The sequence below is a fragment of the Drosophila gunungcola genome, assembly GCF_025200985.1.
Source record: "Drosophila gunungcola strain Sukarami chromosome 3L unlocalized genomic scaffold, Dgunungcola_SK_2 000003F, whole genome shotgun sequence".
Lineage (NCBI taxonomy): Eukaryota > Metazoa > Arthropoda > Insecta > Diptera > Drosophilidae > Drosophila > Drosophila gunungcola.
This window is the reverse complement of record NW_026453179.1, coordinates 4305168-4323897: the sequence shown is the minus strand read 5'-3', so window position 1 is coordinate 4323897 and position 18730 is coordinate 4305168. Positions and strand designations below refer to the sequence as shown.

The 18730-nt window shown below is 41.0% G+C and overlaps 5 protein-coding genes and 1 long non-coding RNA gene across 11 annotated transcripts; all 6 read left to right on the top strand.

The window, feature by feature from the left end:
• Positions 1 to 24: 24 nt before the first annotated feature.
• Positions 25 to 723, top strand: LOC128258496 (uncharacterized). Its single transcript, XR_008267968.1, has 2 exons — positions 25 to 329; positions 399 to 723. It is a non-coding gene; the product is annotated as an uncharacterized LOC128258496 (long non-coding RNA).
• Positions 724 to 918: 195 nt separating this feature from the next.
• On the top strand, positions 919 to 6657 carry LOC128258195 (multidrug resistance protein homolog 65). The gene is given in 13 exon segments (XM_052989690.1): positions 919 to 1028; positions 1342 to 1661; positions 2110 to 2355; positions 2426 to 2597; positions 2727 to 3041; positions 3099 to 3555; positions 3611 to 3711; positions 3776 to 4163; positions 4223 to 4931; positions 4989 to 5285; positions 5575 to 5941; positions 6007 to 6255; positions 6257 to 6657. Coding segments are annotated over 12 exon segments (3909 nt in total). The 5' UTR covers positions 919 to 1028; positions 1342 to 1359; the 3' UTR covers positions 6563 to 6657.
• Positions 6658 to 7168: 511 nt separating this feature from the next.
• LOC128258194 (multidrug resistance protein homolog 65) lies at positions 7169 to 13751 on the top strand. Of its 2 annotated transcripts, none has more exons than XM_052989688.1 (9): positions 7169 to 7893; positions 8622 to 8867; positions 8922 to 9093; positions 10049 to 10933; positions 10993 to 11834; positions 11897 to 12457; positions 12520 to 12901; positions 12962 to 13318; positions 13399 to 13751. In XM_052989688.1, the coding sequence occupies exons 1-9, from the start codon at positions 7574 to 7576 to the stop codon at positions 13597 to 13599; spliced, it is 3966 nt and encodes a 1321-aa protein (XP_052845648.1). In that variant the 5' UTR covers positions 7169 to 7573; the 3' UTR covers positions 13600 to 13751. The 2 variants fall into 2 exon arrangements, with proteins under 2 accessions (XP_052845648.1, XP_052845649.1); XM_052989689.1 differs by lacking the exon at positions 7169 to 7893 and adding an exon at positions 8084 to 8239.
• A 390-nt stretch (positions 13752 to 14141) lies between these two features.
• LOC128258197 (uncharacterized) lies at positions 14142 to 14875 on the top strand. Its single transcript, XM_052989696.1, has 3 exons — positions 14142 to 14364; positions 14424 to 14591; positions 14651 to 14875. Exons 1-3 carry the CDS (start codon positions 14331 to 14333, stop codon positions 14755 to 14757), a joined length of 309 nt encoding a protein of 102 aa, XP_052845656.1. The 5' UTR covers positions 14142 to 14330; the 3' UTR covers positions 14758 to 14875.
• Positions 14791 to 16807, top strand: LOC128258196 (uncharacterized). Of its 5 annotated transcripts, none has more exons than XM_052989693.1 (5): positions 14922 to 15055; positions 15121 to 15285; positions 15803 to 15898; positions 16233 to 16418; positions 16500 to 16807. In XM_052989693.1, the coding sequence occupies exons 1-5, from the start codon at positions 15022 to 15024 to the stop codon at positions 16667 to 16669; spliced, it is 651 nt and encodes a 216-aa protein (XP_052845653.1). In that variant the 5' UTR covers positions 14922 to 15021; the 3' UTR covers positions 16670 to 16807. The 5 variants fall into 5 exon arrangements, 4 of the variants coding, with proteins under 4 accessions (XP_052845654.1, XP_052845653.1, XP_052845652.1 ...); XM_052989692.1 differs by having other exon boundaries at positions 14922 to 15064; XM_052989694.1 differs by lacking the exons at positions 14922 to 15055; positions 15121 to 15285 and adding an exon at positions 14791 to 14913.
• Positions 16808 to 16890: 83 nt separating this feature from the next.
• On the top strand, positions 16891 to 17575 carry LOC128258514 (uncharacterized). The gene is made up of 2 exons (XM_052990157.1): positions 16891 to 17005; positions 17066 to 17575. The coding sequence occupies exons 1-2, from the start codon at positions 16945 to 16947 to the stop codon at positions 17341 to 17343; spliced, it is 339 nt and encodes a 112-aa protein (XP_052846117.1). The 5' UTR covers positions 16891 to 16944; the 3' UTR covers positions 17344 to 17575.
• The last annotated feature ends 1155 nt before the right edge of the window (positions 17576 to 18730 follow it).

Below are 18730 nucleotides of genomic sequence, written 5' to 3'. Positions count from 1 at the left end.
TGAGAAGTTTTTGGTAGGCTTAAATGGATGTAACAATAGTTTAGTTTATACGACAATTTTTTTTTCGGTGTTAGGCTTCATTCATTAGGCTTAGTTTTATGAAAAAAGTTTATATATATAACAAGTTTTCTTCAAATCTGGTGTTTAGTATTTGATCGTGAATATAAACCAACGTCTCATTATTCTACAACCCCAAAAGTATGCATTCCAAAATAATACTTTTTCTTCACCTACAGACTCAAAGCTTAATGGCTTAAATGTGAATGTGGCCAAGACCAGACCACGGATACCCACGCCCGAGGTAGCCAAGGATGGCAACACTAATCCAGGTGAGTAACACCCACAACCCACGCACGAAACCTGCAACATTTTGTTAAACTTGCACCACCTCCATGTAGCCACCAGCTCGGTCCTCATGGCACCACAGCAGCTGAGCACCACCAGCGCACCACCGGTGCTTTTGCATAACTGTATAAAGAATCTCTATCTCGTGTAGGCAGTGTAAATACTTGTAAACCAACACAGTATGTGATATGCGATTGTTATTCAGCTAGAATTTGTATCTTTACAAGTACAGATAATTAAGTGCCTAAGTTTATATTCTGTAATTATAATACCCTGTATGTGAATCTAGGAAATCTATGCAATAGTGGCATTTGTACAGATAAAGAGGTAACTTCTTTTAGTTATACTTTGAAATAAAATCAATCACTTAACAAACAAGTTTTTGGAATATAAATTCTTGTTGGTATAAGAGATGCAGAAGAGTTATTTATGTCACTTTCCACAGACACTCTTTGCTTGACCAATTGAGACTCTTCGAACCTACCCCAAGAGAAAGATCAATTAGAACTTGAACCCCAACGGTGTGATATATGTACGCAGCGAATTTAAATGGATGCTCATGGAAGATGGTCAGTCAGTTGCGCTTGGGCGCTCAAGCGGTAACAATCTGCGGAATACATTCATCTTCGATCGAGAACAAGTGTGAATAATTGAAGGATAACTCACAAAGTGTCAAAAAAAGGGTAAATATCCAGCGAAAAAGTTTCGATGGAAGGAACCGATTTCAATCTGCAGAGGAGTATCTCAAAAAGTTGCACTTCTTTTGGCCCCGGAATGTGTCCAATAATATATATTCTATTACTCGTTAACCCCGCGGGTCAATGAGAACTATGTGGCCAAAGAAACAAACTTGCATGCGAACGCAAAGTGTTGCCTAATTGAATTAACCTTTTGTCTGGTCTGGTTCGAATTTGTGCCCGCTTTGAGTGAAGAAATCTTGACCACGGATCGATGGCCCATTGAAAAATAAAGCTCTATTAATTGCCATTCCGCCAGTTTCGACTATCCATCGTCATGGAGCGCGATGAGGCGTCCACCACGACCAGCGATGAAAAGTCCCAGGAGGAGACTCCCACGGCCGAGGGTCTGGAGACCACGGAACCCATCAGTTTCCTGAAGCTCTTCCGATTCTCCACGTACGGAGAGATCGCCTGGCTCTTCTTCGGGTTCATAATGTGCTGCATCAAGGCCCTAACCCTGCCCGCCGTGGTCATCATTTACAGCGAGTTCACATCCATGCTGGTGGACCGTGCCATGATGTTTGGCACCAGCTCAAAGGTTCATGCCTTGCCCCTTTTCGGAGGTGGTAAAACACTGTAAGTGGTCATATCAATGATATACTTATATTTATTTATTATGATTAAACAAGATTCAAAGATAAGGTTTTATCATTTATCAATTATACGCAGCGTGGCCTTTGCCGACTACATATGTGCAAATGGAATCTTTAAGCTGATCAATTGATTTGTATATGTATATGTATGTGTAAAGATATATATGATTATTAGATTAATTGCTTTTATTCGATCTATGTTTAATGCATAGTTATTGCAGTTCAATGGCTTATATATGTGAGATCATTGATTTAACTTAAATTTAATGTATTTTTAACCATTTCAAACAAATCTTCTTTGATCGAATAGTTTTTACTGGTAGTATTTAAACTTGTACACTTGAGTTTTTAAGTAATAAAATTCTACAAATTTTCATATTAAAATAACTTTTTTAAATGTACCTTTTAAATATTTTTTTTTTTAATTCCAGAACGAATGCCTCTCGGGAGGATAACAGCGAAGCTTTATATGATGATTCCATATCTTATGGCATTCTTTTAACCATCGCTTCTGTGGTGATGTTTATATCCGGAATATTCTCCGTGGATGTTTTCAATATGGTGGCCCTGCGGCAGGTCACACGGATGCGGATAAAGCTTTTTACGTCCGTGATACGCCAGGACATCGGCTGGCACGACCTGGCCAGCAAACAAAACTTTACCCAAAGTATGGTGGAGTAAGTAATTGAAGCAGCCTTATCTATGAAATAATGTTACCCAAATAATCGATTATTTTGTATACTCCAGTGATGTGGAAAAGATTCGCGACGGAATCTCAGAAAAGGTGGGACATTTTGTGTACCTGGTTGTGGGCTTCATCATAACCGTGGCTATTTCATTTGGCTACGGTTGGAAACTCACCTTAGCTGTGAGTTCGTACATACCTCTGGTGATCCTGGTCAATTATTATGTGGCTAAGGTGAGAACTGTTAATCAAATGCTGGTCCTAAATAACTGGTATTCAAATACGTAGATAATCATATATTTCTTACAGATTAATACGATGCTATTTTGAAATGTTTCTAAAATGTTTTCTATATTTCTTAAGTTCCAAGGAAAGCTTACTGCCCGGGAACAGGAATCCTATGCAGGCGCTGGCAATTTGGCAGAGGAAATTCTCAGTGCCATACGCACTGTGGTCTCGTTTGGTGGAGAAAAGTCCGAAGTGCAGCGATATGAGAACTTCTTGGTGCCAGCTCGAAAGGCTAGTCAGTGGAAAGGTGCCTTTTCGGGGGTCAGTGATGCGGTCTTGAAATCGATGCTATATCTATCCTGCGCCGGAGCCTTCTGGTATGGCGTCAATCTCATCATCGACGATCGAAATGTGGAAGATAAAGAGTACACACCTGCCATTCTCATGATTGTAAGAAATATATATTTATATTATCCCGGCATATATCCAAATTTCTATTTTCCCTAGGCCTTTTTTGGCATTATTGTGGGTGCGGATAACATAGCCAGAACTGCCCCCTTTCTGGAGTCCTTCGCCACTGCCCGCGGCTGTGCCACTAACCTGTTCAAGGTCATCGATCTGACCTCCAAGATCGATCCGCTGTCCACAGATGGCAAGCTCCTGAACTACGGCCTTCGCGGTGATGTTGAGTTCCAGGATGTCTTCTTCCGATACCCCTCCCGTCCAGAGGTTATAGTACACAGGGGCCTGAATATCAGGATCAGAGCGGGCCAAACGGTGGCCTTGGTGGGGTCTTCGGGCTGTGGAAAGACCACCTGTGTGCAGTTGCTTCAGAGGTTCTACGATCCGGTTTTTGGTTCAGTGCTGCTTGATGACTTGGACATCAGGAAATACAATATTCAATGGCTTAGATCGAATATTGCCGTGGTGGGTCAGGAACCTGTATTATTTTTCGGCACTATAGGTGGGTTTATAAAGATTGTTGCACTATAAGCCATATACGTTTTGTTTGTTGACAGCCCAAAACATTAGTTATGGTAAGCCAGGAGCCACGCAGAAAGATATCGAAGCGGCTGCCACTCAAGCGGGTGCCCATGAGTTCATTACAAATCTGCCAGAGGTAAGAAACAGCATATTTTTGATCTGTAAGTGCAACAAATGAAAGACAATGTTCAATTTTATAGAGCTATCGCAGCATGATTGGTGAACGGGGCTCCCAACTCTCTGGAGGTCAAAAGCAACGTATAGCCATAGCCAGAGCTTTAATTCAGAACCCGAAAATCCTGCTCCTGGATGAGGCCACTTCGGCGCTGGACTACCAATCCGAGAAACAGGTCCAACAGGCTCTGGATTTGGCCAGTAAAGGTCGTACAACCATCGTGGTCTCGCATCGATTGTCGGCCATTCGAGGTGCCGACAAGATTGTCTTTATCCACGATGGTAAGGTTTTAGAGGAGGGTTCCCACGATGACCTAATGGCTCTGGAGGGTGCCTACTACAACATGGTTCATGCTGGCGACATTAAAATGCCCGACGAGTTGGAGAAGGAGGAGAGCGTTGAGGAGACCAAACGTAAATACTTTTGGGACTCAAAAAAGTCCTAAGTATTAATTTAACTCTTCTTTTTCTAGGTAAAAGTCTGGCTCTTTTCGAGAAATCCTTCGAGACAAGTCCCCTGAACTTTGAGAAAGGCCAGAAAAACAGCGTTCAGTTTGACGAAACTATTATAAAAGCCCTCGTCAAGGACACAAATGCCAAGATAGTTGAAACTCCCGCCGAAAAACACAACTTTTTCCGCACTTTTTCCCGAATTCTGAAACTTGCTCGACCAGAATGGTGCTACCTGATCCTTGGAACCGTAAGCGCCGTCGCCGTCGGATTTTTGTATCCGGCTTTCGCGATCATATTTGGTGAATTCTATGCAGCCCTGGCTGAACAGGATCCGGAAGATGCACTACGTCGCACAGCTGTTCTGTCCTGGGCCTGTTTGGGACTCGCTTTCTTGACTGGATTGGTCTGCTTCCTGCAGACTTATTTGTTTAACTATGCGGGCATTTGGCTGACCACCAGGATGCGAGCGATGACCTTTAAGGCCATGGTGACACAGGAGGTGGGCTTTTTCGACGATGAGAACAACTCGGTGGGAGCTTTATCCGCTCGCTTGTCTGGCGAGGCAGTTGGTGTCCAGGGGGCCATAGGATACCCATTGAGCGGAATGATCCAGGCGCTGTCAAACTTCATTTCGAGTGTCAGCGTTGCCATGTACTACAACTGGAAATTGGCTTTGTTGTGTTTGGCCAACTGTCCCATTATCATTGGATCTGTCATCCTGGAAGCAAAGTGGGTTGTGATTCTACAAGTTTCTGGTCCATTTGATAACTGCTGCTGTCTTTTCAGAATGATGTCCAATGCTATTGTGAGGGAAAAGCAGGTGATTGAGGAAGCTTGTCGCATTGCCACCGAATCCATAACGAACATACGCACTGTTGCCGGGCTGAGAAGGGAGGCCGATGTTATCCGGGAGTACACAGAGGAGATTCAGAGGGTGGAGGTACTCATCCGCCAAAAGCTGAGGTGGCGAGGAGTTCTTAACTCCACCATGCAGGCATCGGCATTCTTCGCTTATGCCGTAGCGCTCTGTTACGGAGGTGTTCTGGTGTCCGAGGGTCAGCTCCCCTTCCAGGATATTATCAAGTAAGGATTGGAAAGGAGATCCCAATATTGTACCTAATAAGGATCAAATAAGGGTTATAATGTTATTATATATTTATCAAGTTTTAAGGAGCAAACAGAGGAAATCAGTTACGGCTGGGTAATATTTCGTTATCACGGTCTAGTTTTAAACAATTTAATACTCAGTATACATATATTATTCATACAAAAAGTTATTTATTTAGGAGAAATATGAAATAATACTTTGTTTTTTTTTCGTTTAACACAATTTAAGATAGTCAAAATAACCATTTTTGATATTTCATTTTAGGGTGTCGGAAACCTTGTTGTATGGCTCAATGATGCTGGCCCAATCCCTGGCCTTTACCCCTGCCTTCTCCGCTGCCTTGATCGCTGGTCATCGCCTCTTCCAGATACTGGATCGAAAACCAAAGATCCAATCCCCCATGGGCACTATCAAGAACACCCTCGCCAAACAATTAAATCTTTTTGAGGGTGTTCGATATCGGGGTATAGAATTCCGATACCCTACACGACCTGATGCAAAGATTCTTAATGGCTTGGACTTGGAGGTTCTCAAGGGTCAAACGGTGGCCTTGGTGGGTCATTCCGGCTGCGGAAAGTCCACCTGTGTGCAGCTGCTGCAGCGATACTACGACCCAGATGAGGGCAGTATAGTAAGTAGTTTATCAGGAAATTAATGAAAAATTCAAACCCCTTACCCAATTTTCTCTCTACTCAGCACATAGATCACGATGATATCCAGCAAGATCTGACCCTCGAAGGAGTTAGGAACAGACTGGGAATAGTTTCCCAAGAGCCGACTTTATTTGAACGCTCCATAGCGGAGAATATAGCCTACGGAGACAACCGTCGATCGGTTTCCATGGCGGAGATCATTGCTGCAGCAAAGAGTGCCAATGCTCACAGCTTCATCATTTCACTGCCCAATGGTTATGATACCCGGATGGGAGCCAGAGGTACTCAATTAGTCCGGCGGTCAGAAGCAGCGAATTGCCATTGCCCGGGCGCTGGTGAGGAATCCCAAGATCCTGCTGCTCGATGAAGCCACCTCAGCACTGGACTTGCAAAGCGAACAGTTGGTTCAACAAGCCTTGGATTCAGCCTGCTCCGGACGCACTTGCATTGTCATAGCCCATCGACTGTCCACCGTCCAGAATGCAGACGTGATCTGTGTGATACAAAATGGTCAGGTGGTGGAGCAGGGTAACCACATGCAACTGATTTCCCAAGGCGGAATCTATGCCAAGCTGCACAAGACCCAAAAGGATCATTGAATATTAACTAGACATTTTTATAGCTTTCACCAAACACCGAAAAACACTTGTCACCAAAAACTAAATAAACTTTTACCCTATTTTTTATCCATAAACATGTATATTATTATTTTGGGGAGATAAGCAAGGCTGTTTTTTTGAGGTAACTTTGTTTGCACAATTTATGATTATTAGCGGTATAAGTTGTAAGATCCATCGCAAAACTTATCTGACTGATAAGAGAGCAATCTTTGTGGCAATGTTTAGAATGCCAGTCACCCTCACGACCGCTGCTAATATTCATTGTCAATGGCAAACAATCTTGCATTTGCGCATCAGTATCATCATGATAACCGTTTTCAATTAAACAGTGAAGATCATAAGTTTAACAGCCTGGAATGCAAATTACGTCAAATTGGCGTGTTTTAGCTGACCTATTTCCGCGATAGATGGGTGCACACCTTGCTGGGGGAAAGATGGTCTAAGACTTTCCACCAGTCATTGTCGAACCTTGAGTAAAATCAATTCAATTGATATTAATAAGAGACTATAAGGGGTTCCCGACGACAGATCCACCATCCATCGCCCGCCTATTTGAACTTTAATAGAAACCAAATTTGTAGAAAACTGACGCCACAGCCGATAGACCCACCAGTCGCTTTGTGCAGTCGCAACGGAACAGACGCGGAACATTTCGCTCCGGACAGCATCGTACAACGAAAATCAGGCAGGCAGTGGCAGTCAACGTCATTGTGGAACCGCGGAATGCAAAACAATTAAAGAAAAATACGATCCCAGCCAGATCCAGATCAGGCTCATCGGCAGTGCCGCAATCTCCGGAGAGGGAGTTAATTAGCCAGAGCCAATAACCCATTTGAGACCATCGTTATATCCACCGGGCGGTTTGCCAGTGCAAACGAACTGCGGGCGTTTCGATTTTTGGTTTCGCTCCGCTCTTGCGTGTGCTTTCTTAACTATTAATTGACCCCACCGGTCAATGAGTTTGAAGTGTATAGGCGATAGTTCGCAGTGATGACGATGACGGAGACGACGACCCGCGATGACGTTCCCATTGATGGGGATGAGACCTTGGCGGAGGACCAGAAGAAGGGCAAGTCCAAGGAGAAGGCCCAGCCCATGATCAGCTATTGGCAGCTCTTCCGATACATAGCCGGCTGGGATTATGTCCTGTTCCTGTCTGCCCTCGTGGCCGCACTGCTCCAGTCCTTGGTCTATCCCATCGCCGTTGTGGTCTACAGCGAACTGGTGGCCATGTTCATCGATAGAACCCTGGGCCAGGGAACCAGTTCGGTGACCATCGGATTGTCCCTCTTTGGAGGCGGAAAGATACTGTAGGTATCATAATAAAATCTAAAATAATTCAAAGTCGAAGCCTAAAGTATTAAACCAAATTTTTTCAAAGCCGAAACTTGTAAGTTTATTTATTCCCCTTACTCTTTCTCAGGTGAATTACAATGAACTTGCAATTTTGGGCAACTATATTTAGACTTAAAAAACGATTGTTAAAGCTTCTTGAGAGAGGATGAATCAATTCTTCGTTCTCTTTCATAGCGAACTGACGTGTTTTCGGTACACTAAGTTCTTTATTGTTTCGATTAAATAGCAGTGTTTAAAATAACAACTTTTGCACTTAAACAAAGCATGTTAAAACAATGCCAGAAACTCAAGGATGCCGTGGTAAAAGAAATAAAAAAAAAAATTAGTTGCTGTAAACTAAGTCCTTTAAGAAAAATAAAAAATAAATAATCTAGAAAAGAAAATAAAAGTAAAAATATTTATAAGTTACCAATAATTTCAAATACTATGAATCCCCGTAATTAATTTGGAATGTGATATTACATTGCACAATTAAATAAATGGGAAAAAATGCGGTTCGACTTGAACTTTAAATATTGAACAAACTCTTTCCTTATAAACTGTTAAAATAAAGCAAATTTTGTTTGTTTTTTGTTTGCAGAAAAATATTAGAACCGTGCAAAGATAAAGAACAATAATTCTGTGCTAAAATAGATTTAGATTAATTATAAAAACTATTTCTTTTTTCATAACTCTTTTCTAGCACAAATGCCACTTATGAGGAAAACATGCAGGAGCTGCGAAAGGACAGCGTGTCCTTCGGTATTCTCATGACCCTAAATACTCTACTCATGTTTTTCTCCGGAGTGTACTATGTGGATGCCTTCAATAGGTTGGCACTAAAACTGACAATCCGCATGCGGAGAGAATTCTTCAAGGCTACTTTGAGGCAGGAGATCGGATGGCATGACATGGCCAAGGACCAAAACTTTGCCGTCCGCATTACTGAGTGAGTAAAGCCAAGTACTAAGAACGGATATTGACTATCCTGACTTTCCCTCAGCAACATGGAAAAAATACGCAACGGCATAGCCGAAAATCTGGGTCACTATGTGGACATTATGTGCGAGGTCATAATCAGTGTGGTGTTATCATTTATCTACGGTTGGAAACTGGCTTTGGCCATAGTGTTTTATATACCCCTTACTTTATTTGTAAACTCAGCTGTAGCCCATGTAAGTATAGCTAAAAGAATTCTTAATATTAAGATTAAAAAAAAAAACGTTTATTTATCTTTTTTAAAAAACTTAGAAAACGTTTCCATGAACAGAATATTTTTCTTATAAGCTTTAAGTGAACTTGAAATTGTGTTTGCTTAATCTGAAAATAGTTTTCCTGAAAATAGAATAGTACTACCTCATTGAAAACAGAGATTTTCGAGAGTCGAGAGAGAAATATTCTAACATAGAATAAATTCTGTAATTGATCAACACAATATTTTTTTTAATATTAAGGGTTTAATAAAGTTTTTACATATATATATAGTTTCTGTGCTACAAAAACACTTAATTAATTTTTTAAAATTTGTTTTATATACAATTTCTTATTTTGTAATTTAAACTTTAATATTTCTGTTTTTAAAACTAGCATAGTGTATAATAATACTTATGCCCAAATTTTTAAGGAACAAATATCTTATATTTTAAAATATTTATGATATAATTGTATTTCAGGTGTTCAATATGTCAGAACCGTATTTAAAATATATAATTTTATTTTTGTTTATCAAAATAAATAGTTGTGAAAATTGTTTTTTTAAATATATGTATAATGAAAAATGCGTATATTTATTCCATTTCGTTTACTGATAACTTAGTTTTTATATTAATTTTTTTTTAGTAAATCTTAAAGGTCAAAATTTTGATTTCATTAACTCAATATTAATATTTAACAAATTTTATCTTAAACATTAAAAATTATATAATAAAACTTTTTAAGTTCTGTTTTGGAAAATAGCATATTGTCTATGAGATTTAAAGTAATCCCAATATTTCCAGTAACATTAACTTTAGTTACACTATTTAATTAGTCACACGGGTAAACAAATATAATTTTAGTTTTGTTTCTCGAAAAAAAATATTTAAAAATGTATACTAAATAACGCGTCTATTTATCCCATTTAATTTACAGTACCAAGGGAAACTCACGGGCCAGGAGCAGAGTTCCTATGTGCGGGCCAGCTCGGTGGTGGAGGAGGTGATCGGAGCCATCCGGACTGTGGTGGCATTTGGTGGGGAGCGAACGGAGTCCGTGCGTTACGATACCCTCCTGAAACCCGCTCTCAGGGCAGGGAAATGGAAAGGCGCCTTCTCCGGGCTAAGTGACACTGTGATGAAGGCCATGATGTTCATTACGGGAGCCGGATCTTTTTGGTACGGAGCTAACTTGATCCTCTTCTACCGGGATCCAAGTATTCCCATTGACGAGAGGGAATACACCCCAGCCGTAGTAATGATCGTGATATCGGGTATAATCGTGAGTGCCAATCAAATATCGCGCACTTCTCCATTTCTGGAGACCTTTGCGATGGCTCGAGGATCGGCATCGGCAATACTGGAGGTCATCGATCGTACTTCCCTGATCGACCCGCTCTCCAAGGCGGGGAAAATCCTCAACTACGGTCTGAAGGGAACCGTTGAGTTCCGGGACGTTTTCTTCCGCTATCCTGCCAGAGAGGATGTGATTGTCCTGCGGGGTCTCAATGTGGTAGTTGAAGAAGGCCAAACTGTGGCCTTGGTGGGTCCATCGGGCTGTGGCAAGTCCACCTGCATACAGCTGCTGCAGCGATTTTACGATCCTGTTTTCGGACAAGTTATTTTGGATGGCGAGGATGTCCGCAGGTACAACCTAAACTGGCTGCGGTCGAACATTGCCGTGGTGGGCCAGGAACCGGTGCTCTTTCAAGGAACAATCGGGGAGAATATCCGTCATGGAAAACCAGAGGCCACACAAAAGGAAGTCGAAGATTCCGCCAAAGCGGCCAATGCTCATGACTTTATCATAGCCTTGCATAAGGTATGTTTTTGTAAATTATGAAACTAAGGATATATTATTAAATGCCCTTCCAATTTTAGGGTTATGACACGGATATAAGCGAAAAGGGCGTTCAGCTTTCTGGAGGTCAGCGTCAGCGAATAGCCATCGCCAGGGCTCTGATCCAGCAGCCTAAAATTCTGCTGCTGGATGAGGCCACCTCTGCCTTGGACTACCACGCCGAAAAGCTAGTCCAAGCCGCTTTGGACAAAGCCTGTAAGGGTAGAACCACCTTGGTGGTGTCCCATCGACTATCCGCCATCAGACACGCACATCGGATTGTTTATATTGAAAATGGCAAAGCCGTGGAGCAGGGCACCCACGAGGAACTGATGAAGCTGGAGGGATTCTACCATAAAATGGTCACCGTGCATTCGTATGACGATTCCGCTGAAGAACTGCTCAACGAACTGGAAGCAGAGGCCGAGAACAAGGAGAGAAAGATGTCCTACGAAGTGGAACAGTTCCAATTGGGTCCGCGCACCTCCATTGTGTCGCTGGAGAAGAATGCCGACTTCCAGATGAAAAACCTAAATGGTCTGGCCAACCCCACATTCAATCAGGAAATAGAGGAGCCGGGACATCCATCTGGAAACTATATCCGTACCTTTTTCCGCGTTTTGGGTTGGGCCCGACCCGAATGGAGTTTCCTCATTATTGGCGCCATTTGTGCTGGTCTCTATGGATTAACCATGCCGGTGTTTTCGGTCATCCTAGCGGAATTATACGGTTCATTGGCCAAACCTACGGATGAAGAGGTTCTCGATCAGAGCGCCACCATGGCCATTATTTCTCTGGTCATTGGAGTTGCGGCAGGCGTGGTGTGCTTTATCCAGACGTTTTTCTTTAATTTGGCTGGAGTGTGGCTAACCATGCGCATGCGGTGGGTCTTTAAATGGTAATTCTTTCCCTAACATTTTATTAAAACTCCATTTTTGTGTACAGCTCAAAGACCTTCAGTTCCATAATGCACCAGGAAATGGGTTGGTTCGATCGCAAGGAGAACAGTATCGGAGCTTTGTCGGCCCGCCTATCTGGCGATGCGGCCAGTGTCCAGGGCGCCATTGGTTTTCCACTGAGCAACATTATTCAAGCTTTAACCAACTTCGTCTGCAGTGTGTCCATTGCCTTTCCCTACTCCTGGGAATTGGCCCTAATCTGCCTGAGCACCTCGCCCCTAATGATAGCCGCCATTGTGTTCGAAGCCCGTTTTGGGGAGAAGTCCGCTCTGAAGGAGAAGGTGGTGCTGGAGGAGACGAGTCGCATTGCCACCGAAACCATTGCGCAAATTCGGACAGTGGCAGGACTTCGGCGGGAGGAGGACCTGATAAAGGAATTCGACAAGGAATTGGAGCGATATCGTGTGCAGATCCTCAGTAGACTAAAATGGCGAGGACTGGTGAATTCCCTGGGGAAATCCCTCATGTTCTTTGGCTATGCAGTGACCTTGACTTATGGAGGGCACATGTGTGCCGATGGCAAAATCAAATTTGAGACTATTATGAAGTGGGTGCAAACACATGACTGATGTTTTTATAAAACAATTAACATAATATTTCATTTTATAGGATATCCAACACGATGCTTTATGGCCTATTCATCCTGGCACAATCTCTGGCCTTTACTCCGGCCTTCAATGCGGCTCTCCTTTCTGCGAATCGCATGTACGAGATCATTGATCGCAAGCCACAGATTCAATCACCCGAGTCCCTAGAGATCCAGCAAAATGGAAATGGATCTGCCTTCAAGACCAATGTGGTCCAACAGGGTGTCAGCTTTCGAGGTCTTAACTTCTCCTACCCCTCAAGGCCGAACCTCAAGGTCCTGCAAAACTTCAATCTGGATATAGTGCAAGGTCAGACGGTGGCCTTGGTCGGTGCCTCTGGATCCGGAAAATCAACTTGTATTCAGCTACTGATGCGATACTACGATCCCGGTGAGGGAAAGATTGTAAGTATTTGAAGCCCAGTTATGAAACAGGTTCTAACTTACCTAAACTATTATTTGCAGCTCATAGATCAGGAGAGTGTTCACCACGATATGGACCTGAAAACTCTACGTCGTCGCCTGGGAATCGTTTCACAGGAACCTTCGCTCTTTGAGAAGTCAATTGCCGATAATATTGGTTATGGGGACACAACGCGCCAAGTGCCCATGCAGCAGATTATTGAGGCCGCCAAGATGGCCAATGCCCATGAGTTCATAATGTCCCTGCCTGCGCAATACGACACGGTGTTGGGATCCAAGGGAACACAACTTTCCGGCGGACAAAAGCAACGGATTGCCATTGCCCGGGCCATGGTGAGGAATCCCAAGATTCTACTGCTAGATGAAGCTACCTCTGCATTGGATTTCCAAAGTGAAAGGGTGAGTTTCGAATGTTATTTTTAATAGTTTTATATGCTGGGTTCAAATTATTGTGTTTGGTTTTGTTAATCTTATTTCAGGTGGTCCAGCAAGCCTTAGACTCGGCGTGTTCTGGTCGCACGTGTATTGTAATAGCCCATCGGCTTTCCACCATCCAAAATGCCAATTTAATTTGTGTAATGCAAGCCGGAAGGATAATAGAGCAGGGAACGCATGCTCAACTTCTGGCCAAAAATGGCATTTATTCCAAGCTGTATCGCAGTCAGACAAAAGCCTCTTGAAAAGACTTCAATGGCATCGAAGCACGGAAGTATGCAGTAAATAATTCTTTGCTCTTAGTTAAGTCACAAACCAAACTGCTCTTTGCTTCAATCAATAGAACGTTAGGAATAGTTGTTAAATAAATTTAATAAACTAGCGAGCCCTAGGCGGATTTCCTGCTACTATTACTACTAAGAGAAGTACAAATATTATAATTTTTCTCTTCAATTTTGATTACATTTTTGATACGAAGAATGATTAGACCATCCCGTAAGATTGCTCAAAATCGGAGGAACATTCCAATTGCTACACTTTATTTGGAATAATGGTGATTTTCATGTATGGGCACACCGGATAAGGATAACAAATATGTATAATTTTAAAGCATTGGCAATCGTCTTGGGAAGTTATCAAGCAGTAAATCGGTTAAGTTAAAATGCTTCTATTCCGGATTTTAAGTGGACTTACTTTTGGAAAACTAAATCAGAAAAGTGATCAATTATTATAAGAAACTTAAGATGACGTTGCCCGCTCACTTATCTTAATTAAACTTCTAGTATTACGATATTGAATTGCTTTTTATCTTATCTCTAAAAAACGAAAATATGTGACAAAAGTTTTGCTCTCTATTGCTTTAACTTGTGATAAGGCTAGATAGTAAGCATTATCTAGATTAGATTGGGAAAGCAAAATTTATTGTTTGCCGCATTGCTATTTAGAATTTAGCCGTAGAAGGTTCCCAAACAACCAGATGAACGCAGTTACCATTTGCCTAATCTGTTTGGGTAAGTAATTTCAATTTGAAAAGAAATACCCTTTAAAAGGAGTTCTTTCCTGAAAATAGCATGCACTTATGCAGCAAATGTTCTTTCAAAATCATGCCCAGTGGAGGCTGATTGTGGTAAGGTAGATGAGTCAAACGCCATTTGCGGATTGGATGAAGAACAAGGTTGTATTCAAAAATATCTTTCCAAGTGTCATTTGGAAATTGCAGCCTGCCAAAAAGGAAAAAGTGAGTCGTATTATTTTTTTAATTTTAGCGGACAAGTTAATCATATTACAACATTTCAGATTTAACAGACTATAGTGAGGTGTATTGCTCAATGGAATCGTATTTCTGCGAAAAATCACCCACATACGAGCGCTGGACCATTTTCTTTGGCAATGAAACCAATTAGAAACAACTAATGGTAGTTTAAATAAATATTTGGGAAATGCGCCAAAATATTACGCTTATGTCTGTCGGTTGATTAATGAAACAATTACTACACATAAAATTACTAAGTTTTGTTCAGCAGAACTGGTGTATAATTTATTTACGTTTGAAGCGGAAAGTAAGTACAGCTAATCGGTAATTTCAAGCTTTAATTTCTTTAAACAAAAATTAAAAAGCCTTACAAAGAATAAAAAACTTTTCTGGATTCATTGAAATTGAGATTGTCATGAAGCTCTTCTGTTTGCTGTTCTTTAGCTTAAGTAAAATAAGTAATATTTTTGATTTAAATAAGATGACAGTTAATAATTATGGTTGTATTATATAGTTATAACCAAAGGTACACCAAATCCTAAATGTCCCTCAGAAAAAATTTGTGGTAATGTAAGCGAATTAATGGAAGTTTGTATTTTGGATGAGACTGAAAATTGCATAAGAAAATATAAGTCAAGTTGTCACATGGCGATCGCCGGCTGTCTTAATCGTAATTTACGTAAGTTCATAATCTTTTTTTATCCTTTAAAAATATTTTTACAAAATGAAAATTCAAGTAGTATTAAATTGACTTTATGGGCACATATTTTTATCAAAATACAAATAACACAAATTAAATTGCATAGAAAGATTTCTTAGAAATTAGATCTAATAGTTGAAAGCCACAAAAAATCAATCATCGTTTTTTTAAACAACCTGATAATTATATGCCAATAAATAGGTCAAAGATCAGTGTACTGAATATTTTTTGACCATTTTCTAAAAAAAATGGACGAGTAGTATTTATTCCACTACGAAATACTGTAAAGAGCACAATAATTTAAGCTTTTGTGGATTCGTAGATATTAATTTAATAAAATGTTATTATTTCTTCATTAATAAAAAATTACCCAGATCCAGCCTCTGAATTTGTCTGAAAGTGAGGAATAGAATAATTCCGCTAACTCTGCCCCTTTGACAAATAGACAACCTCTTTGCTATGGAATAACAAATTAGGGGAACCCTCTTTCTTACAGAATTCACCGACTACAGCAACGAGTATTGCGGCATGGAAGGTTGGTTGTGCGAAGAGCCACCCTACGAACGCTGGACGCTCTTCTTTGGCCAAGAGGGTGAGATTTGAGTGAGTGACGACTGAGCCAACTCAATTGATCGCCAACGACACATTTGTAAATTAATTAGGTAGCATTTCAATAATAATAAAAATAATAATTCAAAGCGCAACGGGCCGTTCACGTGCCAGACGCAGACGACTACGTCAAAGACCGGTAGGGGGCAACCGATTGCCGCCAGCGTTTTTTCGCACTCAGTGAGACAGAACGACGCCTCGAGCCTTTTTATACGATTTCTGTCCATTTTTTCACACTGGTTTTTTTTTTGTGCTTTTTGCGTTATTTTTGGGTCTTCGACGGGTGCTTTGCATAATCTCTGTCCGCGGCGTCGCAGCCATTGGCCTCCTCCTCCATCACCAATCGGCAGAGAGCTCCAGTCCGGCCCCATGTGCATATATAAAAAGTGGACCCATCCGAATTTCGGTTGTCAGTTTATGTCCATCGAACGAATCAATTCCAGGCACAGCCATGAGCAGTGGGTCGCTTAAGTTCTATCTGATATGTCTGCTCGTGATCTGCGGTTAGTGAAATTCAAAATACCAATCTCTGGGAATATCAACCAAATTCAATTACCCATATGTACATGTAAATACCTTTGCAGCGATCGGTTGGAGTGCCGGAATGGTGCGTTCGGAACTTTCGCGGCAGGAACTGGAGGAGCGGTATCAACAAACACCGCCGGTGCCCGATGAACGAGATGCCGATGCCGAAATGGATAGTGCCTACGATCGGCTTTCACCCAGACCCCAAAGTCCGCACTCAAAAGGCTAGTCCCAAGTCAACTGCAATCGATTTGTGTTCCATTCACAGTGCCACTTTTTATGTCGCATTCAGGGTTATGGCTATGTAGTTCTAAGCTTAGGCGAATTGTACAAGCGTAAAATAAAGCAATTACTTTGGTGAAACGTGCGCATTGTTACTTTCCATTCCATCACGTAGAATGCGGGGCGACATCCGCCGTCGGGGCGGCGTCTATAAATTTGAACTCTCTGGCATTCAATTCAGTCAGTTATCAATCTCTTTTTGCTGCGAAAAGTACGAGCGAAATGACCTCGGAAAGCAAAATGATTCTGCTAATCCTCATCGGTTGTTTGATCATGCAGACAAGTAAGTTACTGAATTGTTATCTTTAATAATAGTTTCCAACCAACTGGATTTTCTTTTAAGTCAACGCCCTGCCCTTCGATAGATTCAGCCGGGAGGATGATGAACGGCTCAACGAGATCAGCGGAGAGTGGTTCAAAAAGCCCATCCTCAGGTTGGATCGTCTTTTTAACAGCGGGGAATCGCCGGCGGGAAGTCGGAAAGAGGTGGTCAGATCCAGTAGAAGCGATAAGGGTGAAACCACGGAAAGCTCCAAGCACGCCCACTCCATGATCACCTCCATGCTCGGCTTTGTCAGCAGTGTCATCAACCTTGGCAGATCCTTGGTAAGGGATCAGTAAAACGTAGTCTATTGCCGCTGGCCATAGAGTTTATAAGAGAAGTCTCATGATTTCGTTTGCCAAATTTTGTAGTTGTAATTAAAGATAAAAGATGCAGTATTAAACATCCTATAGGAATTGAATCTGCGTCCTAGCCAAGACTTATTTTATTTATTTCGAGTATATTTAATGAATAAAAACCAAAAAGCGACAAATTTGTCTGTCCTTTAATTCATTTTATTTACTTTTTTTTAATAGCTAACGCAAAAAACTAATGTCACCTACGTAAAATTTGAAAACAAAAAATTTAAAATCTTAATTTTTTTAGGTTAAATCTAAATTTGTATTGCATGGAAAAACAGAAAAAATCCATCGAACGCAACTGAGAATACCAATACAAATAAAATTATTTTTAAAAATAATTTTGCAATTTTTATAAAAAGTAATGCTTTAATTTTAGAATTATTAAACGCAAAAACATTTAATTGAATATTATTCATTTTAAGACGTACACAGCTGTTTAAATTTTCTACAATTTTTGTATTGAATTTTTATATTCCTCTAATAAGTAAACACAACTTTTAGTTTAGATCCAATATCTTGTGTTTTTACCATTAATTTTACAAACACACACAGACACAACTAGGACACAATTTTCTATTACTAAGAATTTAAAAAGGGTCAGTTCCTCAAATTCAGAGAAGATTTAGGTTATAAATTCATATATCTTGTCTATCTGCCTCCCTTTTTTCTCTCTGGCCAAACTTAGCGTATAAAAAAACGTGTGAATATGGGCATAAAGTTAAAAGAGATATTTATAGGAAAATGTTAGCGCCAATTACGACGTCATAAAATCACGCATCTGCTAACAAACCGCTCCTAAGCACAACTTCCTCTAGTGACGTCTACGAACTAACTGAACATTGGACTTGACCCATCTTTGTAATATAGTTATAATAACACAATGGATAACACGTTGTGAGCATTGTGCGGGCAGAGCTGAAATTAATCATATTAATGAATGAACAGAGGTGTTGAGCGTAAAAGGAATGACGTCTCTATCGACCAAGCCCTCTTATGGTATCGGGGATTTTTTCGCTACTTAATTCGAGAAATTCGTTTTATTTTTTTGCTCGCTAAGATGCTTATGTGTGACGACACGAGAGTCGCGAGACGGCGAATGCTAATTATGTGCCTTCATTCGCTTTGTTTTAGTTGTATTTATTTTCTTTTTCTGTGCAAACTTGTTCGTGCATTGTTTAGCCGGCTTTAATTGTAAATATTGGCTTATTTGGACAATCAGTCATAACGAGACCTTGCCGGAGATACTTTCAACGCGCTAGCTGGGATTTCTTTTCGTGGGGAAAATCCAAGGCTCAACACTTTTTAATTCTAGCGTGTTATTCTT